The sequence below is a fragment of the Nipponia nippon genome, unplaced genomic scaffold (assembly GCF_047370975.1).
Source record: "Nipponia nippon isolate SJK-2023a ecotype South Korea unplaced genomic scaffold, ASM4737097v1 scaffold_12, whole genome shotgun sequence".
In the NCBI taxonomy this organism is placed as follows: Eukaryota; Metazoa; Chordata; class Aves; order Pelecaniformes; family Threskiornithidae; genus Nipponia; species Nipponia nippon.
This window is the reverse complement of record NW_028262313.1, coordinates 21,396,156-21,421,407: the sequence shown is the minus strand read 5'-3', so window position 1 is coordinate 21,421,407 and position 25,252 is coordinate 21,396,156. Positions and strand designations below refer to the sequence as shown.

The window sequence follows — 25,252 nt, the reverse complement described above, 5'->3', positions numbered from 1 at the left end:
TTAACTTTGGGTTTCAGCTTCCCACACTGAGGCAGATGTAAGGGAAGCGGTTTTCCGTGAGGTATTTTTAACGTTCCCCATGAAGGTGGTTTCTGGGGTTTGCTTCATCCTCAATAGGCAGCAGTAGCTAAAAGGGCAGTCTGTCAGTCTGTCAGTCAGTATTGAACCCAGCCATTCAGTACGTGTGGGACTTAGATCTGCACCGCGCTCGCTTCTCAGCACGAGCAGACAGGAGAGGAGAACATGGCCAATAGCGCAGAGGGAAAGGTTTCAGACTTCTTCCTTTGTCTCTTAGATCGCTCCAGGACTGGCAGGAGAAGAGGAGTTAGTCACGTCAAGGAAAATGGAAGCGCACAAAAGCAAGGCATACCGTGCTCTTCTGAGCAAGAAGTAAGTGCATGGAAAAGTACAAATAACGTTTGTACACAGGTGTTAGCGGCAGATTAGGGACACAGGTCACCGCGTTCTTTACGGTGAGGATGAGACAGCGTTTTCCATCATCTTTGTGCTTCCACGTCCTTAATGTCTTCCCCAGCCTTTCTCACGGTCAGACTGAACCTTCTTCTGGTGCAAACGAGCAGAAAGTAAAGCAGTTTTAGTCGTTGTGAACGCCTTTGAGCAGCTCTGATGGCTTAGGGATTTCTTTTATTCCTGAAAGAAACAAGCAGCTTGTTAGAAGAAAATACACAAACTAACTTCTGTACATAAACCAAAACTGTCTGGTATGTAAGGCATGCCTCACACCATTAAAGGTGTCGGAGCCAGCACGATTCGCTGTCTCCAGTAGACACAAACCCAAGGACAGTAGTTTTATTTGTACTTGGGAAAACAACCAAGAACAGGAAGTTATCAGATACCTAAGCAGTAGGTATTACAGAATTTCTACCCCAGAAGTTTTCTCAAATACAGCTAGGATCACGGTTAAAAGGAACATTTCAGTACTTCCATTGAGTGTCCTGAAGGACAGAGCATGACCCGTAATCAGTGCCTGACAGACCGTACCTGTACAGGCTGCCCGCTCTCGGTATAAACCCCACGCTGTTCGGTAACGGACGCAGGTATCGGGATGTGCCTGGCGGTACGTGAGCACAGAGAAGGTACTTGGGAAGCCTGGAGTCCAGGTGAAATTGGCACCTCTCAAACTTAGCAAGTTTCTCTTGCAGCAAAGTAATTTTGTTTCAGCTGGAACTGGCACTAGTAATGGATAGAGAGCTTGGGAAACTTAAAATACAAACAGCTCTCGTTTATTTAATGATGCTGATCTCATCGAATGCAGAGCACACTCATCTTTTCTGTTTTTTATAATGGAAAGTACGACTTACTTTTCAAGTAAGCTCGGAGGGAGGGGGTTTTGGCTTCATTTTTGTAATTTATTACTGTTTAATTCCTTAACATTTCACTAGGTTTTAATGCAATTGGATGAGTTTGAGAGATCAGTAATAAACTCTGCTGTGTGCCAGTGCCCTCTGCCTTTTATGTTCTTAACCCTGCCCCAGGTAACATACCCAACACGCCAGATGCTTTACCCTTCGTCTACTGGGGCTGCTCACGTAATTGTCTGGTTTTTGGTCCTGTCCCCCCACAAAGCTGCTCCCTCAACACTTGTTTGTCTGTGCTGCTCTGCCACGCTCTGCCTGCAGCCAGCGTCGCCAGACTGCGCTGTTGCGAACTGGCCATGCTGATCGTCCTCAAGCCTTTACCTTGTATTCAGACTTGGCAACGTGACCTTGTCCCCTGAAACAAAAATCGCTCCTGCAGTCCTATTTGCTATTTTTACTCTGAATCACTCCTTAAGAAGTCACCCCTCTTCCGCATTTTCTGGGTTAGCCACTGCCCTGTTAAGTTTCGGGGATGTGATGCTTGCTTTTCATATGTTGTAGTAATAGTCTGGAGTCATTCACGCTGGTGATTCAGAGGAATACTGCCCACCCGAAACGCTCCGTCACCCCACAGCACGGAAAAAGCTCCCGCCTCCCTCGCTGCCCAGGAGAGCGATGCCCGGCAGACCGCCCCGTGCGTGAGGGCAGGGGCTGCTGTGCCGCCAGCGCCACTCCTCTCGTTAAAGGCAATTATGTGTCGCAGAAAACAACGGAAGGTTATTTTATTTATACTCCACCCAACACCTACTGCTGCCTTGCAACAGACAGTACGGCTCCTTGCCTTTCCTCAGCCACTTGGCTTGTTGCAGCCAAGTTAACTCATCTCAGATGTCCGTTTTGGCTAATACCGCCTCTGAAGTTAAATTGAACACTTACTTAGGAATTTCAGAGGCTGGGCAGTCAGCCTCGAGGTAAGCTCACCTGTTTCCATATCTCTCCAGTCCTCTCAATTACAATAGTCTGAGATTTATTGACAGGTGATGTAACCTTGTAGTCATCAGACAGGAGACCCAGAATCGGGTACTGGTTCCTGTACCTGGATTAAAAAGAGCACAAACCTGTAAACTGAAGTCTGCACACCTGTATCCGAACTGCTGGCTCTGATCCTGCCACACAGTCCTGCCAGTCCCGAAGCCCCAGAGATTGTCACTACTAACTGAAAAGGTAATTCAGTCATTTAAACGTCGCTGTAGCACGCTGGCCACCCCTCCACTTGCTATTGCAATGCTCAGTATTGAATCTTCCCCAGACAGGAAACCCTATCTCCACTTTTCCCCCGTTAAGTTGAACGGGCAGTGTTAAGGCATTTGTGGAATAAGCTGGTTAACAGAGGCTCTAGAAGGGAAAATCAAAAGGATGGATTTTTAAGAAAGGGGAATAACTACATTACTTCTTTGTGATGATCGATGTTACACCAGGGGACTGACTGCCTGATAATTTCTCATGCTTCAATCGGAACAGGTCCTGAGAAAACCAAAAGCAAACATTCAAATGAAATAATGCTTTCTGAAGCGTTGGTTCACTAAAGTCACAACAAAATATTTGCAGAAATTCCTCTCAAAGAGCAGTCCAAAAAGGTCTGTCCTTCCAAAAGATGGGCAGGGGACTAGCACGCAGTGAAAAAAAATCCTAACCCAGGAGAGTACAAGTGACTTCCCAGCACGGTTCCAGCTACACAGTAAGTGGAAGCTTACATATGAAAGTTGTTAGAAGAAAAAGAAGTTGTATTATTTTACCTCTTGCTGTTGTTTAATAAAGGCATCTTTCTCCTCCAGCATCGACATCAGTTCTTGCAACCTTATTTGCAAGTCATTGTTACTTCCGTCTCTCCTCGATATATCTTGCTGGAATTGGCATAACTGAGACTGCAAAACATAGTTAAGGAATAGTTAGGTGTTGGGTGCTCCCTGCAGGCGACCTTCCGGTAGGTATCTAGGACTCCGGATCCATTTTTTTCATCAAATTACGAATGGTAAGATTTGAATTAGTGTAATTTAAAGAATGCTACGGACATACCTACGTACATGGACACACACAAAACCTGGTGATTTGCAAGTAAGAACGTTGAGCTGCACAGTAAGTTCAGGCAGTGCTGATGGATACTGGTAGGATTCAGTCCAGTTACCAGGTTTGTAACTCGATGAAGCCAGTGCAACACTGAGCAAGCTGAACTGGCTTCCAGGGCGGTAAAACAGTACTACAGTGCTTTAAAGGAGAGCCATTTCCTATAGCTAGTTTTGACTGGGACTTACCTTTATTTTCTGTTGCGTGTCTTGGCTGGTTCCTTACTTTACCAGGACCCACAAAATAACCCTTCAGGAGAGGCTCTAATCTGATTCATCCCTAATTTCTACATCCAAGGAATTGTATTTTTTTTTAAATCACAGTTTTATGTTCTACCGCAGGGGTTTCTGAACCATCATTACTGTCTCTCTATAAAGCCACTGTAGAACCAAGAGAGATCCAAGACGTACATATGGGGAGATCCGTCCTGGTCCGTAATTAAATAAGCAGCTGTGTGCCAGCAGTCGTCCCAGGTGAGGAATACAGGCACGGCCAGTTGATCAGCTTACCCTAAGGCTGCGGATCTCACGATCTTTATCCTCTCTCAAGTTATTGATCATCTCTACGTAACGGCTGGAGAGTTCATCTGTGGTGGTCTGTAGTGTTGGGTTAGAGCAGGTCTACAGAAAATAAAATAGTTTTTTATTTTAAAAAGGAAGTTTTCATCATTAATTGTCACACGTTAATGCCTCTGTATGTGTGAGCAACAGCGACTGAGCACAGCCCAAGCGAGCCCATTACCTGCAGTCTGAGGCTCTGGATCTCTTGCTCCAAGGCCCTCTTGCAGTACTCCAGTTCCTTCAGCTGACAATCCTTCTCTCCCTCGCTGAGCCGGAGAGAGAGGAGCTGTTCTTCCAGAGCGCGACATTTCGCAGTACTCTCTCGGAGTCCTTGCTGGAAAGCAAGACGTGGAATGAATGCGCGTTGTTCCTCACGGCAGTAACCGGATCACGCACACACACGCATGTACACCAGGCAGCGGTTACTCAGAGTACTCAAAAGCCAGCGTGCGGGCTGGTTTTTGGCTGACCGTAATGACACTGAAAATATCTTCTTGGATTTACCTGCTGCTGACGATTGTTCTCTCTCAGAGAAGCCAACATACTTTCATATTCTTTTACTTGAGAATCTTTAAAAGCCAAATCCTTCTTAAGACAGACACTGTCCGTTTCTAACTTCTGTAATACAGACAAAAGCATTTACGGTCAATAGCTGCGATTATATATTGGAAGTGCAACATACCGAGTAGTTAGTAAGTGATGTGTTAGGACTGAGAAAATGCTGTTCTCTTGAAACTGGTTTTTTAACTACACAGCACACAGTTGCCCATCAGCGCAGCGTCTGTGGCTTCGTGTTGCGTGGCAATGCTGGGATCCCAGACACTGCTCTTCCCGTCCGGCCCAGAAAGAATCACCTGCAGTTACTTACCAGAAACCAGCAAAACCCCCAAAGCTAAGACGGCTCCACTGCACAGACTCCTGTTCTGTGTTAATGGCAGTCAGAGCTCCCTCTGCCCTCCCTCAACCTTGCACTTTCAAGAGAATGCTGTCAAGTTTCCAGCGGGGCCGAGTCCTTGGGCTGCTGCGGGAAATGGTTCTGCTTTCCCGACAGCAATTACCCGCTCTCCATGGCCGCGGCTGTGGAGCTCCAGCCCCCGAGCTGGGCTGCCTGTACCCCGGAGAACCACGGGGGCTGTGGCAGCCACCAGCCTTCCCAGGCAGCGGGAAAGGCAGCTTTGGCTCCCGATTCCGGGAGCAGCGCTAGGCAATAGGCGCATGGTGCGTACACCTTGGGGACGGTCAAACCCAGTGCCACGCAGGTTACACGCGCCTCGTGTACACCAGTTCAGAGCGTTACATCTCATTTTGCTCAGCAGGGGCTTTTCTTCCTTCGGAAGTATTTGGGGTTTTAGGCTTCAACAAATTGAAGAAAAGCGCTGCTAGAAAGAAATGTAACCTCATCTGCTCTACAGGTCTTGCAAGCCCATGAATAAGCCCGCCCTTTCCATTAAAGCATCTGGACTGCGCAACTTGAATTTCACCGTAACAGACTTCCTGCTGACAGGTAAAAACCAGGGATGAGGCCCTGGAACGGAACGCTCCGGCTTACCCCCAAGTCATCCTGCAAATGGCAAAGCTCGTCACGTAGATTTTTGAAAGTGGAAAGCACAAGTCTCAAAGATTTATCCGACGTCACTCTCATCTGTGGGGGGAAAAATGAAAATGTATACTCCTGCTTCTTAGTGTGCTTTGTTTACAGTATGCTTGACAGCGGGCAGAACGGACGACTGCCATACAGCTGAAAGTAACTTTCACTGTTGGAACTGCTGCGTGTCACGCTTGGAGCGCCCACGGTTTCTGCAAAGAAACGTGTTTTCATGCCCTTTCTTCTGCAACTGGCATAGCTGTTTCATTATTGCCTTGTAACACAGGATAACATTTTTTAAATGGAAGGAACGAGAGAGTAAAGAACTGCATTTGTACACCAATAAAGGGAAAAACGACTGTGTTCATACCGCACCGTTGTTGAGCACTCGGAGCTTTGTGACTGACGTGGATTTAAAGAAACAACTCCCCTACCTGAGAGGCCATGGAGGAATGAGCCATCATCCTTGAGCTCTGGCAAAGCATGCTTTCAGCCCAAGGGCAAGAGAATTCAATTAAATTTTTTAAAATTTAAAATAAAAAAAAAAAAGCCATACAACCAACTCCTCCCTTTAAAAGGAAAAAGATCCCAAAGATTAAAGGAGTCCACTGGATGAAGAAAGGCAGGAGCGCACAACAGCCCAACACCGTTCTCTTCTCCCTTTAATGCGTGTTAGCAGCTGGGTATCGATTCATGGCAAAACACAAATCGTTGCATTTCATGATGCGTTTCTGATATCTGAAAGAAGAAAAACTGACTTTGAAAGAACACCCAAAATAATTCCTCAAATCTTCGACTCATCTGGAAGGGCTGGATAGTCTATGCAAAAGAGGTGCTTTTTACTGCCTGGACAAAACGGAAATCCTCCTGTCTGTTTCTCTTCCTCTCACACCTCCCCTTAACTTCATTTGGTGATCACTCGAATCGGAGAAAGCTATCGAGATCTCCATCAATACGGTGATTAGCCCTTCTCGTATTTTTTATCCCCACTGGTGCTATTATGTGACTGAGCTTCAAAAATAACATTTCTAGTGTAAAACTCACCTGTTTGGTTTTGTAATTGAAGTGGAATTTCAGTTTTGACTTACAGTTTTGTTGGATTTATTGCGAAATCTACTATAAGAGTAGATTAAAAGAAGGAATTAAGTCAAAATGGTTGAATTTAGACTGTAAAAATACAAGCAAATCCCCACTCGGCAATGACTTAGTGCTAGAGGTTGCTGAATTCCATAGGTGTCCTGTACTTCGACAAGTGAAATTCTCCACGCTTTTAGCCTTGAGCCTCTGGGTGTACCCAGCACTGTCTCTATCAGAGCGGGCGACAGCCGGCTCGGAATCCTTCCGGATGTGAAAGCGTACCGCACCTAACTGCCCGAGGCCCGAGGGGCCGGCGGGCTGGGAGCACGCTTTGTAGGCGTGCTGACAAACCTGGTGCCCCAAAATCCATTTTAGCGGCCTTTTGTTGAAGCACAGGTGTGAGAAGGTAAAACCAGCTGGGCTCACAGAAAGAGGAAACGCGCGTTTCAGCTCTTTCACACGGAGGTGAGCTCAGCCGGCTGCCGGGACAGTGCTCTCGCGTCAGGTCATGAAATATTTTGGGGTCAGTGTCCATCTCCACTGTAAAAGAACCGGAATAACTCAGGTTGGAAGGGACTTGGGAGGTCACCGTGGCCAGCTCTCCTGCAGCTCCGGGGGAGGATCACCTTACCCCCACCGCAGGGAGACCAGACCCAGCCACCGCTGCCGAGCAGCGCGGGTTGTGCTGGATCCCGTTCTAACGCACCAACATCTCAACTGCTTCTGGAGCCGACAGTGGGATTCATGCTCCAGCACCGGTTTTAATGTTTATCAAAGGCAGGGCCAGTTCCAAGCAGCCATCTTCCAAGCATTTCATAAAGGGGGCAAGCGTTTTCATAAAACCACACTGCAGCGTACTGCGGTGCTAGGAAGCAACCAAACGAACGGCCATTATCAGAACCTTTTCCTGTCTGCCTGCCTTAGAGCCAAAGCCACGTGGCTGGAAGAAGCAGGTTGAGATGGTTAGGTAGCTAAAGAACAAGATCAGAAGAAACACACGCGCCTTTATAAAGGGAACCAAAACAGAAATGGTTATGTTTTGTTAACTTAAATGTCATAAGCATGCCTCAGAGCTTGGTGCTGTGGTAGAGGTTTTTAACCAGAACATTTGTGAAAGGCAAGACCCAAGTTATAAGCATTACGTGTAGTTGGCAAGTGATAACCAACATTCACTAAAGCACCTACTATTTGCCTTTAGCTTTTAAAGTAAAGCTTTGATACACAACACAAACAAATAAGAAGATGAAAGATCTGTGTTCTCCTATAACTGGGCAAAAGCCAAGATGGTTTCCAGTGAAACTGCAAGAAAGCACCAGTAAAGCTCAGCTTAACATACACAGGCTGTGGAACTGCCTGCCACATCTCACTTGGAGCCACCAGCATGATTCCAGACCCTTTTACACTAGAAAAAATGGAACGAGCAGAACAGAGGGTGAAGTACGTCAGGTACAAAATCCCTGGTCTGGGTAAGCCACCTGCCGCGGTTTCGAGTTACCGTAGGCTTCCGCGCACCCCCTCCGCCCCACTCGCATACCTGGAGGAGATAACGAATCTGCTGTTTCGTTGCCTCAGACAGTCCTTTAGGAATTAAATCTTCAATATCTTCAGTCTAAGCAAAGAAGGGAGGAAAGGGGAGACATCTTGATTAAGAATTTTGCCTGGTAGATCATAATGTGGTTTCTTCATTAACTACATGGGTCTACTACGAAAAACACGTTTAGTACAAGGCAAATAAGAATGAAAATAGATCAAAGTGTATCCAGAAAATTTCCGAAGTCTTATATATGTGGGGCATGTAAAAACTGAGATGAAGTGATACATGAAGCATATATTCAAATCCTTGAGTTTAACATTTATTTTAAAAGCAGTATTCAAAACAATCTTCTCTCAAGAAACAGCAGCTGACGCTCAACCAGAACTCCCAGCAGTTTCTGATGGGAGCAAATCTCGTGTTTCTAAACAAAGGACAGACGGTCGGTAAACTAAGGATGACCCACACCTCACAGGAGATGCTGCCAGCGATTACGTGGCATGGCTTCATGTAATTTCATCCTAGACAAATATTTCTGCCATATACACAATGCCTTCAAAAATAAGAGAGGTGCTGCCGATTCTGTCGCAGCCCGATTCACGACAGCGAGCCTTCTGCAGGCGCAGGAAGCCTGCTGGCCAGCTTGCGCTCCTCCTGGCCGCGAGAGGCGGTGTTCGCTTCTGGCAGTGCGCGGCGTTGCTGACCAGCAGCTTTCCTGGGCGGAGGGACAGATCCTTTGCAGAAACGCATAGTGGAAATACACGTAGCTGTGTAAGTCTGCTTTACAATGAAACCACTATTGGCACAACAGGAAAGACTTTCAAAATTTGACTCTCCTACTGGAATAATGCAAATTATTAAAGTTTCGTTTCAGTATTATCACATTGGCAAACACATGCCTAGCAGTAGGTTTCAGGCTCTGAACGTTACTAACAAGCAGGAGTCATGAACTAACAAAGACCAGCATCCTCCATTTAAACTGCCTTGGCTTAATTTGCTTGAAGTTGCACGCCACAGAACAGATGCTAAAAGCAGGCCTGATGCTTACCTGACACGTGAATTCAATGTCGTGGTTCCTGTAAAACAGACAAAATCCAAGGGGTCAGTTAACAGAAAGCTGCTTGAGAACTTTAAGAATTCACGCCCATATTCACAACTAAAAAGATGATCTTTAAAATACGGAGCACGGAAGGTTCTTCATCGGATTAAGAGCTGTTACCTTCCTTCCAAGGTGCTAGGCAAGACGAGCTGTTAAATATGACTCCACGTAGAAATGTCGGAGGAGACCAGAATACCAACAGGGTAGCACAGGCTCACGCTCCCTTTCTTTGGGCAGTTATCCCAATTACGGTCAGTTAACCCAATTACATTCTTAATTGGCTGGGTAATGGTTTACCCAGAACTATGCTGCAAGACTGGCGTGCCCGAAGTGTTTACTTAGCAGCGTCAGGTTTTTTGTGATGCTTAAATTCCGCTTTTCCCCTGCTACGGGACCACTTTTCTTATTTCAGTGAACTGGGAAAGCACCAAACGAGACTGGGGGTGAGGGGGGAAGAATGAAGCAACGGTGACGGTGAGGGAAGGGCATGAACGGAGTGAAGACTCAGATTACTGGCTGCTGTGACTCTGCATTTCTTTTCACAGACAATCTGTAGGGCTCTGCAGAATACACGCTTAACGTTAATTTGCATGTAGATACTGAGCTTTATGGCTTATGGTGGCCTTCTCTGAATCCATGACATAACATAACACCATGACAGAACAAAGGAAACGGCAACTTGGACATTTGAGTTGTTACTTCAGGACGTAATAATAAAACTGTATCATTAAGTACATGTCAGAGCACGCTGTAAGTACTCTCGTTTGCTCTATGTGCAAACAGGTGGGGGATACGTAATTCTTACTGCATATTAGTCCAAACAATTTGAAAAAGCATCAAATTCAAGAAATTTACTTGGCTTACGGCATTTTTATGCCCTCAGTTACTCAGCAAATTAATGTGTAAAATACACAGTCAATACTAGCTGTCGGGGCGGGGGCGGGGGGGACAAACTTGCAAACAATACTGTCCTCACAACTGTGCAACACTAGGATTTCTGGAATACCGAAATGAGAGAACAGATGTAATGCCAATACCTTCCTCCTATCTTTTCCACATGCTGCAGTAAACAACTGTACAAGTCACTGGTCTTGCGGTTCAGCTCAGCAAGGAGCTCACCGAAGAAGCGGCAGTCCAGCTGGTCGTTGTTTTCCTGGGAGCAGTGCACCTAGCAGAAGACACGCAAGAAGATCATAACAGAGTTCCCTGCTTCGGGATGAAAGCTGAACATGAAATGCTACAAGGATGACGGATTTGGTTTTGTTTGCTCTTGCTAATTAGCAATTTGTTTACACTGTTTTTTTTTCCTTGGTATTGAGTCTTCCATGTAGCCTGGTTTGTGGCAAACTATACAGGAATAAATCACTTCCTTTACAACAACAAGAAATATGCAAAGTATTATCTTCTACAGCAATATCATCATCGTTACTCTAATATGGAAAGTGTTGAGAATTAGGAAATCTTTCACTAATATACATGTTCCCGTAGCTGCAGTGGATAAAACGCCCGTGGGCAGCACCCAGATAAAACCAGCTGGGTGCAAGATTCCCCACTGCAAAAAAGGTGTTTGTGTTGCCACACTTCAAACGTTTACCTGTGTGAACAATGGAAGAACTTCAACAGCACCCCAAACCGAGTGCACCTACGTTGGTTTATGGGAGTATCTGGCTATGGAAGATTCCACGAAGCTCGAACACCGCGCCCACCAAGTACGTACGTCTTGCCCCCTACGCACTGAACAGATGTGTAGGAAGGAGTGCTACGCTCCCTCCCCCAACGGAAATAACAGTGCACACGTATGGCAAACCTCCCGCAGCCCCTGGAAACTCCAGAACTTGCAATGAAGGGCGAAGGAAGCTAGTTTGTGCTTCTGGTGAATCTATGTCAAATACTTCTACATCAAATTGAAATATATTTGAAATCCTTACTGACCTGTTTAGATAGAAAGCAATCCTGAGTTGATGGATGTCCAGTTTAGAAAGTAACGTATCTTTTCTCCAAAACTAGAGACATAAGGCTTACACTACTCCATCTTTGTTGTAGGAAGACTGACAGATGAAACCTGACTCAATCAATGGGTAATGCTCCCAGATAAAGAAAAAAACCAAACAAACCAGCAAGACCTAATTCATGTAAAGGACAACAGAACGATGATCTGCCAGTACAATTAAGCGCAGGTCTACACCAACAAGAAATAGGATACAACACCTAAAACAGCTTTTTTTTTTTTCCCCTTAACAGCATGTGACAAAGCCTTGGACAGCTCTAGACAATGCCTGCAACCACAGCACGCAAAGAAGTTATCTGCAGCAGACACACAAACTCTGCCGTTTACTTACAACGCGTGTATAGCGCTTAATGACCCCACTATGAGTTTGAACAAACACTTTTGAAATTGGGCATTAGCAAATCTGTAAAGTTTTGTACTCTGCATACAAAACAAAAATACACTGTGAATAGTAACACATTCAGCAGAAGATTCTTACCGGCTCACAGGTTTGAACTGTTACCCTCCTCACTGTATTTCCTCTGCAGTCATCGCTCACAGTGACTGGAATTATTTCACAGGGGCTACTGGTCTGTGTCTGCTGGCACTGGTGCGTGACCTGGGACTGCTCGGAGTGCTGGCAGGGCTGGACAACGTGGCACTGATCGCCTTGCTGGGGAATCTGACACTGGTGAGAAAACTGATACTGCTTCTCCTAGAAAGAAGAATGGACTTTTTTACACTGCTGGACGCATCTTCACGAGATGGAAGCTTAATATTAATCCATAAATGAATGAAATGTGGTTTTGCATGGAAAGACTGATGACAGTTTCAGATATGTTAATAATCCTAATAAAATTGCTTTTTTTCCTAATTGAACATGAGTTTGCCTCACACTTTAATACTTCAAGGTTGTAATTCCCAAATTTTAGTAGCTGCAAATGAAAAGCACAGAAGATACACCTTTCCTAATTAAGCTGTATGCTTCATTGTGGTGTTACTCTTAATATACTCAGGCAACTGGGACCTCCATTATTTAAACACACGCATATCCTGTTCATTAAGTATTTTAGAGACAAAAAAAGAGCTCCAGTTGAACTGAGTTGTTATTTCAGTTAGAAGGAAAGCTGGTACAAAAAACTGCTCAAGACATTTTGCTCTATAAATGCTTTCAGCAATTCCAGGTTCAGAGTGTACAATGCAGAAGGGACACCTGTCTTGTTTTTATAACCAAGAAAAGTGCCATTTACAAAACCACCCACCAAAACAATAAACTGGAAACTAGTTTATGTTCCAGTCAAAACATTACTGATTTCAGCAAACTTAACAGTTTCTCTTGCTTTTACAAGTTTACTTCAAAAAATATGTATTTTGTATTCTACACAGAAGTATATAAATGCACATCCTAGGCTCCAGGTAATTTTGACTTAAAATTCACAATGCAGTCACATTTAAAAGGTTGAACCAACATCTCATTCTGCACCAAAACCAGGACACGGAGACTACGTTACATCCGCATGACACAGCGGCACAGGAGGGGCAGAGCGAGGACGCAATACGGACTTTCTACGATCCTGAGGCCTTACGTCGGGTTCTGAAGGGGCTAAAGGCCCACGAGCAGTCCTAGTGCTCTGCGTGCACTCTTTCAACAGATTTTCATTTCACCTGAAAGAAATGTCGTTTGCATGGTCCAAGGCCACGGTGCAGGGTAAGCCAAAGAGCGCTATGTAGGAGACTGGGAAATTTTCTTGAAAACTACACTCTTGATTTGACATAAATCTAGATCTACCCTGGGTAACAAAAAGCAGAAGTAGAAGTATGGCTTCCAGGACTAAACTCCACACTTTATTATTCTATGGGAAAAAAAGCTGTGATTCATCAACTCAAATTTTTTTGCTTTCCGCTTTAGGGTATGGATATCAAACCTCATTTATCTATGTAAAACCCCGAATGGAATGAAAACTTCAGTTAAAAAACAAACAAACAAAACCCCCAAACAGATAAGATTAATCACTCTGAAATAGCTTTAATTTCAAAAATTTTCCTGTTGAAAATAACAGTATTTCAGAGCAATAAAAAAGGAAATAATATTTTTGCTATTCACAAAACACCGATTCTAAGATGACATTTCAGACAGCTTTACCAAATATATTTTTTCAAGAATGAGTAAATAAAAAAGAAAAATTAAAGCTAAAATTTGTCTTTTCATTTTGCGCAAAAACTTGTATTGGTTATTCTGTTGTGGAGCTACTGCAAGAAACTAATTCTCAGTCAGTATTCGGACAAAGACTGACAGTGCTAGAGATACAACAGCAGTGTTCTTTATTAGTCTGAAAGAATAAATTCTTAGTAAAAATACAGCAAACACGCCAACTTCTGCTCTCCTTACATACAGAAATGGTTTCATTTACTTTGGGAATGTGTCCTATAGCTCAACAAGGCAATTCCCAGGTTGGCAGTAGTTTCCAACAAAAACAAAACAAAACAAAACAAAACCACAACCCAGGAACATTACTTTTCTGCTACCATCTCAATTTTCTTTTGCAATAGATAATGTAAACAACCAACTTACTTGGTGGGGATTTAATAGCTCGTATTTTCTTATTGTCTTTTCATAGATGACATTATTTCCAGGACAGAAATTCCCCCCTCTAAGAAATGGGGATAACGGCTCCTGTAGAACATTTTAATAAAAACATTCATAAATGTCGTCAAACAGCAAATTCAGAATTAGTGTAATTTTGACTAAAAAAAATATAATTTGAAGGCACATATACTTCGAGATAGTTCTTTAAGATATCTACATTTGAGCATCCGTCTGTTTGGACACAAAGTGACTGTTCTTCCATCTGGACAACATTTGAAACAAGCATAGTAGCAGCAGTTAGAAATTCATTTCTGCTAGCGATACTATTGAAGCACATTAATACAGACTTAACTGCTGAGAGGTGGGAAGCCTGACTGGCGATTCTGTAGTATTTTCAATCCCTAATAATTTCATCTCTCACAATCAGAGGTATGGGCCATGTGATTTCAAAATATTTGGCATCCCCTGACAGAGGTAGCTCAGCACTTTACCGAATCGGGATAATTAAGGGAGGAGGGAGAGTTATGCAAGCAGAACGCCAGCGCTAAGCAGTTTTCCTACCTGATCAGGATTCTCGATAATGATCCTTCGAACAGTGCCCTGCAAGGAAGAAAATAAGTAACGTTTCATTGATTACTGCACTTTAATCTCTAAAACCTTTTATGCTTCGAGCTCGGGCTTACGTGGATTCCCAAATTAATCGGAATACGGTCATCAGCTATAAACATATTGAGATCCGCTAGTCAAAATCACCTAGAGGTGTTTTAAAGCCAGGGCCTTTCCACCCCAAAAGAAATAATCCATATACGGCACAGCAGTATGCAATCTGGACTCCCAGGTTTTAGAGTTTGTTTTTTCTCAATCACCTCTTTGCGGGTCTGAAGGAATTGGTTCTTATTCTCTGTAAGCGCCTAGAGAATCGGATACAAATCAAAGCTGCCATCCTGGACTAGCTCTCCAAGGATCACACGTCCCTGGTCCACAGACACTCTCTTTTACTTACAGTCTTTCATGTTACACATCACAGTCAGCTGGTGTAAATATATGTACATCTAAACCACTTTTTGTTTCATCAGAGGAAGAAAATTTGTATTTTGCTTAAACACCGAAATGAAAGGGGGAGAGGACCTGCCACCCAACCACATCAGGTCACCACCCGATGCACCAAGCAGCGGCAAACGTTTCAAAAAGTGGTCACGAAACTCCGTAACTGACACCTATGAAAAAGATGCCCCATGGAACATTTGCACATTCTTGAATGAAAAATTAAATATGCCTTCTTAAATTACAGAAATCCGTAGTGGCAGCAGTTTTGTTCATTTTCAAATAGATTCCTTCACTTTTTTTCCCAGCACTGTCTACAAGCGATTGTGGAAACTGTCTTCCATTTTGTGGTGCACCACCAGTTACAACAAATTGTACACATTGCTCGAAGGCTCCACGTCCAGGTCTTTACCCAAGTAAGCAAAATTCCCACTGAATCTACTCTAAGGATTGGGCAATTTGTTAGCTTACAGCATACTATTTATTCTTCCTCACAGTACAAACTTCCAATTTTCATAACAAATCATTTCTTTCCCTAACCCGTGGGCAGTGCTTGGGAAGCTGCATTGCTGCAGTTCAGTCTCGGGGACGTTCTTAGCTGGGTACGAGCAGCTCTGAAGTAGGTCAGATTTCCAGCTGCAAACTGTTGCGTAAGTTTAGGAAGCCTGAAGCGGTTTTCCACATCTCCCAAGAGTGAATCGTAACAGCACCAGGAAAGAGAAATCAAAGTAGAAAAGAAACTGTTTCAGCAGCAGTCGTACTAATTAAGAAATCTCAAAATTATAACTGCTGCAGAAAACTTACAAAGCTGCTTACTCCTCCTCCCACAAACCACGTACTTGAGGTAGGTCCGTCGGGGAAGGGGACCCATCGAGGCCAACAGAACTCTATCGGGACATAAAACCAAAAGAGACAATACGGAGGTCTAGAACACACAGCCCGACTCCTGCATCACTCTGACACCTACAGAATTTGAACTGAATGTAAAATACTTAAAAAATGACCGCCCGCTGGTATTTCCTTCTCACCCGTGTCACAGCAGGCAGAGCCCTGACTCCCAGCGCCTCCTCGACCGAGGCGCGGCAGCTCCCAGCTGCACCCCGGCTCTGTCCGCCCGGGAGCATGCTGGTGCTACGACAACACGGGCACCACGGGAGAGAGGTAACCGCTCTTCCTCCGAGCTGACGCCCATTGTATGGCACATGAAAACAAGGTGAGCATTGTGCACGAAATTAAAAGACACTTTTTCAATTTACTGAAAAGTTGGACAAACCTGCCTGAACTCAGTCATGCTGCCACAGGGCTGTGGAATATGTAACTCACACTGTCTAGTTGAGAGACAATAACGTGTAAAATTATTTTATCTAGTTACCTATGTGTTCTCAGAGGAATACATTCAGAACTGAGAAGACTAGAGCATTTTAAGTTGAAATATACTTTTATAGTATTCAAAAGGATGGTCTAATCATATGTGGAATATTGTACAGAACCTAAGAACGTTTTGCTTGAATAAAATTATGCTTATTTTTAAGACACCCAAACTCTTTAATTTCCAAAGAACTTTGATGCAGATACATTTCCCTCGCTCCATCACAAACACGGATTTGCCTGCCCCCCATACCAGCCAAGCAGGCCGGGCTTGCAGAGGCCGGGAGGGGACGGAGAAGCCAGCCGCCCCGTGACTCGGCGCCAGCCTCACCCACCCACACGCGGTTCCGTGCTCCGCAGAAGGAGCTGCCTTCCCCAGGGCCTCCGGAGCCCTTCCCTCGGCCCCGCCAGCGTGCTGCAGGAGGGACACGGCGACGGAAGGCGACGCCAAGTTACGACAGGTCCTTCCATCGCTCCCAAGGGGCAGAGCTCAGGCTGCTCTCTGCCACCTCCTCCAATGCTTCGGAGGTGCCACACTGTGTAACTGGGAGAAGGAAGGGGAGGGTGGCATTTCAACAGGGAGAGCCCAGCGCTGTTGCGGATTTCAGTGCAATGACTGGGTTTGGGATTTGTAACGAGGTGATCAGTAGTTCTGGGGTCTATGTTTACAAGGATAACTTCAAAAGGTATATGCTAACACTTCCGTAATGATTTTTGCTAGTCCTTAAAATCTTGAAATAAGATTTTAAAATCTTGAATCTTAAAATCTTGAAATAAGATTTTAAAGTTTTAAAATAAACATTTGATAGATTTATCCAGTTGCGTGCAAGTTTTATGAAAAACCAATCAGTACACTAGCTTTTATTTCAACAAGTTTCCCTTCGCTTCAGACGAACCAGTGATTAAGGTATTTCATCTGTATCAAAACCTTTTATCCATAGCATGTTGTCTTGCTAATTACAAGCAATTCAATCATCTAATCAGAATTTATGAGCTACATTTGGCAGCTGAAATACGGAAATAGCAAGCTACGTTTGAGGGCTGTTTCAAACAATACAGACAAATCTTACAAGCTGGTTAATATTATACCATTTTCGCAATGGGAGGCAAGAGCCCTGCCCAGCCATGGGAAGATCTTACTCGCAAAATTTCTCCCATGGATAGACAACTCCTACAAAGGCTTTCGGGATTTTGTCCTCTCCACTGACAGCAGACAGCTTGCGTGTGCCACTTTGTGTATTATTTTGCCGCAACCGCAGTGAAAGGGTTCATACGTGTAAGCCATACTGGAAGAGGATTTATTTTATACAACGTTCTTCCTTTAGATCAAGCAGACGAGAGCAAAATCTGCCATGAGTTACTCCAGAGAAAGCTTGCTATGGCTGGGAGTAGCATTCGGCTTCTACATCAAGGACAAAACAAAGTTAGACCGAAAAAGTAAAGAAAACTGAATTCTGAACCACAAAAAAATACAATCATGTACTAGATGCACACACCAGTTTCAAATTTTCCCTCACTCTAGCTTATTAAAAACACACATGAACAGAACACACCAACCACATGACTAAATAAGAAGACGGCGCATCAACAGCGATGCCGACATTTGTCGTCATTAACCTACAAAAGCTCTGCAGAAGTTAATGAAATATTGCGCAAAGAGAGCCCTTTGCCTTATCAACAGTAAGGAGCTTAAACTACAGCTCTAGGCTGCCATTAACTGAAAATGCTAGTGCTAAGTTAAAGCACCTGTGGGAGGCAGGTACCCTTACGTTATTCAGTGTACGCAGCTACGCGTCGTCTGCTCAAAGGGCACCTGAACCAGCAAGAGAACTGCGCTTCTCCACATTGCAACTCTGGGAACTTCCTACACCCTTCCCAGCACGTCTTTCTGACAACTCCCATTCAGCACCAAGTACGCAATTTCTGTCTACTCCCAGCTGACTTCCTTGTTTGTTACCATTTTCTTCTTTAATAACTTCCTAATAATCTTTATTAAGCACCTTCCCTCTCCACCATTATAACTGCAACCCACACAAAGCCTGATTTGGACTACACCCTCTTTTGTCTTTAATCCAGCAAAACACTTCAGCAAGAAATTATTTTTCATCAGCACGACATAATGGATTCAGTGACTAAAACAGATGTTTAAAATTAGACACACTTCGTAGAGCAGAGACAGCATTTGAGTCTATAATCCAATTGTTCACGCACTTATCTGAGTAGAGGAAGCCTAGGACTGCAGTATTTATTCTAATGAATACTTAATTAATTGTACGCAATTCAGACTATCATCTAGCCTAGTTGAGCAGATCACTTATCTGGGAGGTGAGAGACCAGTGTTTATGCTCCTGCCCCACATCTTGCAAAAGAGGGATCAACGGCTTTGATACAGCGGGAATGCGCCTGTGGTACCCAAGGCACGTAAAACTGCCAGGGAAGCGGCCCACGGCCCAGAACCTGCAGAGGAAGGCAGCCGTCACGCTCTGCGAATACGGCTCTGAAAGGAGACCAGATTTCCTATTGGTCTTAATCTCTATTCTTTTTCATAGTTAATTATTTTTATACCATAGTTAATTATTTTTATACCATAGGAAAGAAGATTAAATAAGAATTCAACCTGAAACAAATAAGCATTCCCATATTAAAGGTAGCAATCCTGCTTGATACTAGTGACAGTCTGAAGCATAAGAGAAAAAAATGGTTTAAGTATAGATTCCAATCTTTTCTGTTTTATAGTCAAAGCTGGTTTTAAGTCACTGGTTTCTAGTTTTGTTTTTAAGATTTAGCTAAGATATTAATCGCATATGTTAAAATTACATTAAATTCCATCAATTCCTTCAAGCCATTCCCTGAATATACACACAGCAGCAAACCTGCTAAACGACATTGTGAAGACTTTCAAAGCACAGCTAAATGAACTCTATTACTTCCCTACCTGCTTAGCTGCACACGTTATTAGCATCATCGATTTAGACAGAACAATTAAGCACGCACACCTTATATTATATTTACATGAGTAGCACCAAGTAAGCAGAAAAGCGTTTTTGGGTACATCGCACCCGTGGGAAGGGGAGCACCCAGCAGCGCCCGGCTCCCGCTCGGGCTGGGTTTTTACTGTTCCACTGACAACACGGGCAAAAATGCTGCCACAGAATAAGGTATTTAGAAGTTCAAGTTTAAAAAAAAAAAAAAAAAAAAAAAAAAAAGGCAAATTGGAGTTGCCAAACAGGAAACAAATACGGGATTGACCTATCCATTCAAAACCGAATGAAAAGGAGGAATTTAAAGGGAAATTAATTTCGAGGGTTCTAGATTAAAACGGGTTACTGAGGTAGGAAGCGTTCCTTCCTCGGCTGAGACAGGAGTTACTTCGTTAGCTGCCCATTTCCAAGCGGAGAGCCGTCCTGCTCCTGCCTGCACCGCGGGACGAGCGGGACCGGCGGGGAAGGGCCGCGGAGGGCCGCCCGCCCTCCCGCGGGCTCACAGCCCCTCCACCGCTGGCAGATTAAATAAATACGGGTTTGGGGTACCCACGCTGCCGCAGGAAAAGCCCCAGTGCGGTTTAACAGCGACCTGTTCCGCTCCGGGCCCCTCAGGGCAGCCGCGGGGCGGCGAGCGGCCCAGGCCGGCCCTCCCCGCCACAGCCCCCCGCGCCGGCGGGCCCCGCTGCGGCGAGACGGAAGAGCCGTGTGTCCCCCAAGAGCGGTGTTTTGTGGAGGGGCCGAGGGTTGGCAAGCAGGGGCACGGGCGGGTCTCTCCGCTCAACCTGAGGTAAAACGGCTCGCCCGAAGGAAAACCCCCGGGCACACGCGAAGGGCTCGGCCCCCCCCGCCCCGCGGCAGCCCGCGCCCGGGGCTCTCCGCGCCGCCCCGCCGCCCTCTCCCCGCCGGGAAACCCGTCCCGCCCCGGCCCTCCGCCGGGCAGGACCTCCAGGAGCCCCGCGGCCCTCCCGCCCTGCCCGGCGGCGCAAGGGCGTCTGGCTCACGGCCCGGCGCCGCCTTTGCACCCGGGGCGGCCTTCGGCTTCGACGCCGCCTCAGCCCGGGCGGGAACGGGGCACCGCGGCGGGAAGAGCCGCGGGCCGGCAGGCGGGTCCGGGCCGGGCGGAGGGGAGCAGCCCCCCGAGCGGGCAGGAGACCCGGCGGCGCCCCGCCGTACCTGCTGGGGCGGGTCGCAGCCGGAGATGAGGGGCTGGTAGCCGTGCGAGCACTCCAGCGGCGAGGCCGCCCGGGAGGAGCAGGAGGTGCTCACCCGCCGGCAGCCGGGGCCGTAGGTCCGCACCCGGTCGCAGGCCACGCTGCTTTCCTGCTGCTGGGGGGGCGCGGGCTCGAAGCACGGCAGGGGCCGCGGCGGCGGCTCCGGGCAGGGCGCTGGCGGCGGCTGGGGCTCCGGGCAGGGCGGCGGCTCCCGGCAGGGCAGGGGCCGGGGCAGCGGCTCCGGGCAGGGCGGCGGCTCCCGGCAGGGCAGGGGCCGGGGCAGCGGCTCCGGGCAGGACAGGGGCCGCCGGCCGGCGGGGAGCGTGCTGTAGTGCTGCTGGCGCCGGTAGTAGTGGTGCTGCTGCTGGTGCTGCTGGAGCGGCGGGGGCAGCGTGAGGGGCTGCGGCTGCTGCTGGGCCCCGTACATCCCGGCCGCGCTCCGGGGGCAGCGGGGCGGCAAATGCAGAAGGGAGCCGGCGCAGGGCGGCGATTAGTACCTGCGGGAGAGCCGCGCCTAGGGCGGGACGCACCTGCGGTGCCAGAGCCCGCGCCGCCTCCCCCTCCCCGGGCGGGCGGCCAGCCGGGCCGGCCCGCCGCCACCAGCGCGCCGGGGCGGGAGCGGGGGCGGCCGGGAAGCGTCCACCGTCCACCGGGGGCCGGGGCAGCGGCCCGGGCTGGCCTGGCCGCAGCTTCACCGTCCTCGCTCGCCTTCGGGCCCCGCCGCGGCGAAGGACTTGGCCTGGTAGACGGCAGATCCCGCCCTCGGTTCCAGGCTTCCGAGAGCGCGCCGCAATGAAGCCTCGCCAAAGCCAAAAGTAGAGAAAAACAAAGCACAATGCTGCTTAATAAAGCCCTTTGTTATTAATCTATTCACAACGCGTACATACACAGTTAACCTGCTACTCAGTTCAATGACGCAAATGCTTTTTGCAGGAGGTTATGAAGTTTCCCGCGGAGCACTTTGCATCCGCAGGAGCCCTGGCCTTCTCCCCCGTGCAGAAAAGCTCTACCTGTCGCAGCAGTGGTCTGGGAAACGAGTGTGTGTTCTACCTGCATGCATTCCTGCATCTGCATCGCTGAGGCCAGGCAGCCTTAGGGAACCGGACTGATCCTTACAGGTGGCGTACAACACGGCGCTTATCGGTAAAGGATGGAGTTAGTTACTTATCCAAAATCTCACTCTGTAGAGAGGAATGTGAAGCTCCGGTCAGTTTCTCAATCCAGCATATTTTGGTTTGGGTTCCTTTGCCTGCGTCAGGCAAGCCCTAACTGAGAACTTCACTTTGTTCTGCAAGGTAATGTAGCAATAACATAATTGTAGAATCTTGTGTAATTGATATTATCCTTAATAATAAACCTTAGATTCTTAATTTTGTCCATTTGTTTCCCCTACATGCTTACTATGCTTTCAGGTCACATAGTGCAGTCACACAGAACAAAAAATAGTTTCTACAGTACCGTGTTACAGCAGAACACCTTTGACATAATGGAGCAATACCAGCTGCGTTATTCTGCCCGGCGTTACATTGGCCCGTCACCGAAAGCCCTGTCTCAGAAATTAAAAACTGCTCACCAGATCTGCTCAGCAGGCAGTTGGGAAGCTGTGAATTTTAGGATGAGGTCCTACAACAATTCAGTATTTAAGGTACTGTGATATCTGGAGACATATTCATCAAATACCAAAAGTTTCACTTTTCCTTCAGGCACTAAACCCAAACAGACATCTAGTTTACATATGAGCGTATATAAAAAGCATTTGAGGTAAGTTCTGTCCCACCAGTTCCAAAGGAACTATATGCAAAGAAAACCTATGTTCTCTTAAAACCTCATTCTTGGTTCACCAGCTTGGAAAAGCTATCGATGGCTTCTCACAAAGCAATTAAAAAAAGACCATCTCTTGGAAAGCAATAAAATATGGTTACAACAGCCCAGTCTCTATTTTACACAAGCCATAAGAAATTGTTTTATGCTTCACTAGGAAACTACAGAAACTACAGTAACGCTCCTCGGGGGGAAAAGAAGTGCTGTAATTGAAAATGTGGGAAACACTGCTGGTTAGCCAGCTCAAGGCTCTTACCAGCACGCAGTGTACTGCCCTGTTTAATGAAGTGTCTTGGAAACTTCTTACAAGGGTCAGCAGAAAGCAAGCCCTAAGTCATCCTTTTGTAATGGAAATACGAAATAACTTCCGGAAAACTTTGTAGATGTGGTGAGGATTATTGGAGTCATAAATAATAACAGTAAGTAATATATGCACAGTGATCTGTACCAGTTAATGAAGACGAGCCTCAAACAAAGCACTTGAATTTTAATGTGACCAAACCTTTATATACATCTAAACCCAAGCATCATACTGCGTTTTGGATCTTCCAGGGTGTTACCTGTTCAGGGCGAGTTCTTGCTGTGACAGCTGTGGCTAGGAGGAATAAAACTGTTTTTTGATAGAAACTAGGAGAGAAAAAAACTCACTTGGGAAACCACTACAAAAACATTGTATTCCGGTGTCTACATTTAAATTCTTGAAATTATTTGTCACATGGAGTTGGGAAACTGTCTGAAGGGGCTGAGGACGAGAGGGTTAAGAAGCCAGCAAACTGGCAGGCAGCTGCACCCGATAAGCAACTTGATGAGGCAGAGATAAAAATCTGCTTTCAGCTGAAGGGAAGGCTTTGGAGATTGAAGGGGAAGTCAGAACCAGCTGGGAAGCAGAGGCTTTGGTTTTCTGATCCTCCCTTTGAAGGAAGAGCCATAATGCCCTTGAGGTTTGGTGGAAGGTGCCTGTCTGCAGACACCGATCCAGGTAGCCCAGTGCCACCGTTTTGTTCCTATTAACCTCTCAACCCTGGGCTCCCCGGATCAGACTGCGCTGATTGTGGGCCAACACCGGCAGAGAAAGCAATCTAAGCAAGAAGACACCTCTCCCCTCACTCCGAACAGCTAGGACAACCTGGCTACAGAGCTCTGCTCTTGTTTAACTCAGAGAAGCTTAACACCATTAATTGCCTATACAGAGGAAGCAAGGCAGTGTCAGACAAGATGGCAAGTGTCTGGAGCTTCCTGTTTAAATCACAAGTAGATCAGTGTCTTTGGAAAAGACCAGCTCTGTTAAATCACAAGTTGTGTGTTTATAGCAAAAACTACTTGGTGGTGGTCATAGCCTATTTTATGCAGGTCAGGCTTCAGGATCTTGCCCTTCATGAAACTGCTTGTATGAGCAAGCTGCACTTTCTGATTCAAATGTCTTTTTAATTTTTTTCCAGAGCTTTTGCTTCTCAACTGCCTTTTTGCCCTTAGTTCTGTGTGGATACGTATGTAATATTTGTCATCAGGCAGAGCAGAGAGTAACGCTTTACTGGAAGTACAGAGGCAGAATGAATTGGACAGAATAAAGAAATCCGACTTTGCTTATAATATGAATACATAAGGATGGAGAAGTGACTGGTCAGGGAGAGGAGGAAGAATGTAAATTCTTCTAAGCAGTGAAGGTAAATCAACTCTTTTGCAAACACAGGTGGCAGCCTGACACCTGGGAAAACAGAAAATTTGATCTTTGACTGCAAAGCTGGTACACTGAATAATAAAACAGCGCTTACCTGTTTTAGAGTATCTTTTGTCCTCCAATTCCTCTTTCTTTCATTAAACAACCACAGATGCTCTGCACACAGAAACCTCCGGAACACCAGGCTCTCAGATCTCCTGCTTGAACCTTCTGATGTACATACATTTGTGTGTCCGTGTCATGCAAACACACGCCGGGGTGTAGAGGAGCCACCAGGAGATGAGTGGGGAAGGGGAAAGAACAGACGAGTACTGAGCACAGGTCTGACCGGGAAAGGCTAGCTAGCCTAGGGAGCGTCGGCTCTGTGGCACCGGGAGCCCCAGCTGCCACATTTCCACAGCAATTTCAGGATAGAGAATACCGAGAAAAAGGATGACGGGTTGTTCTTTGTACTGCCCGAGCCTTTGCCCTTCTGGTTCATGCCTCTGCAATCACAACATGCTCTTTTTCCCATGAGAAAAAAAAAAAAGCACCTCTTAGGAAATGCCTTGATATTGTTTTTGGACAGCACTAGTTGGCTATTTATATTATAATTAAAAACAGAAGAACAACTATACCAGTTCAGATCAAGAGGCTGTCTAGATGTCAAGCAGTAGCAGATGCTAAAGAACCATCAGTATATTCCAGAAAAGGTCTGAAGAGGACAAGCCAGTGAAACACTTCTCTCTCAATACTCTCCCACTCACCAACTATTTTCAACTCTGGGTATTTCATAAGGACAACGTGTTTTTTTTCTCACCAGCAACCTCCAGTCTCACATACATGGACTTGCTCAGTACGCCCCTTGAATTCATGTAAACCTCTTGCACCCACAAAGTCCTCTGGAACTTCAGCAGATCTGCCGCGTGAAGCACCTCCTGTGATTCCGACTCCCAGTTCAACAGCCCCTACTTCTTCTGTACAACTTTATCATTCCTCTGTTAAGTCCTCTCTCTTCCAGGCTAGAAAAAAACAGTCCTATTCAATCTTCTTCATAGAAGAGATACTATTGCATATCGTGGCTGATTAATGCCCTTTTCATGACCCTTTTCCAGTTCTAATAGATCATTGCACAGTATTCCAGATGTGGAAAAATCATGGATTTATACAATGGTGCAATGATGTTTACTTTTTTGTTCTCCATTATTTTCCTAATAGCTTCTAGTGTTTAATTTGCCTTTTTTGTTGTTTAATTTGCTTTAATTTGCTTTTTTTGACTGCCACTAAGCTGATGTTTT

At 46.0% G+C, this 25,252-nt stretch overlaps 2 protein-coding genes across 13 annotated transcripts in view; one reads left to right on the top strand and one right to left on the bottom strand.

The window, feature by feature from the left end:
- ZNF711 (ZFX family zinc finger ZNF711) overlaps positions 1-11,759 on the top strand; it is a 58,267-nt gene extending 46,508 nt beyond the window's left edge. For 10 of the 11 annotated variants that reach the window (XR_015702723.1, XR_015702722.1, XR_015702716.1 and 7 more), the window contains 2 exons: positions 296-390; positions 1,881-2,019. The gene's annotated coding sequence lies outside the window, so the exon portion shown is untranslated. Of the gene's footprint in view, positions 1-295; positions 391-1,880; positions 2,020-3,784; positions 3,917-5,415; positions 8,112-10,361 lie in introns of those variants that run through there. The other variant, XR_015702715.1, reaches the window with a different exon arrangement.
- POF1B (POF1B actin binding protein) lies at positions 297-21,047 on the bottom strand. Of its 2 annotated transcripts, XM_087749143.1 has the most exons (15): positions 20,439-21,047; positions 14,431-14,469; positions 13,855-13,956; positions 11,782-11,997; positions 10,333-10,463; positions 9,245-9,272; positions 8,200-8,274; positions 5,553-5,645; positions 4,508-4,621; positions 4,185-4,337; positions 3,953-4,063; positions 3,116-3,244; positions 2,770-2,843; positions 2,301-2,415; positions 297-651 (listed from the first exon to the last, which is right to left on the bottom strand). In XM_087749143.1, exons 1-15 carry the CDS (start codon positions 20,901-20,903, stop codon positions 646-648), a joined length of 1,851 nt encoding a protein of 616 aa, XP_087605269.1. In that variant the 5' UTR covers positions 20,904-21,047; the 3' UTR covers positions 297-645. The 2 variants fall into 2 exon arrangements, with proteins under 2 accessions (XP_087605269.1, XP_087605268.1); XM_087749142.1 differs by lacking the exon at positions 297-651 and having other exon boundaries at positions 2,280-2,415.
- Positions 21,048-25,252: the final 4,205 nt, after the last annotated feature.

Excerpts from the sequence above, each read along its gene's own strand:
- POF1B (XM_087749142.1), bottom strand. The coding sequence starts at position 20,903 with ATGTACGGGGCCCAGCAGCAGCCGCAGCCCCTCACGCTGCCCCCGCCG. Across the intron at positions 13,957-14,430 it reads TTATCGAGAATCCTGATCAG|GAGCCGTTATCCCCATTTCT; the intron begins GTAGGAAAACTG and ends AATGTTCTACAG. Across the intron at positions 9,273-10,332 it reads GTGGAAAAGATAGGAGGAAG|GAACCACGACATTGAATTCA; the intron begins GTATTGGCATTA and ends TCTGTTTTACAG.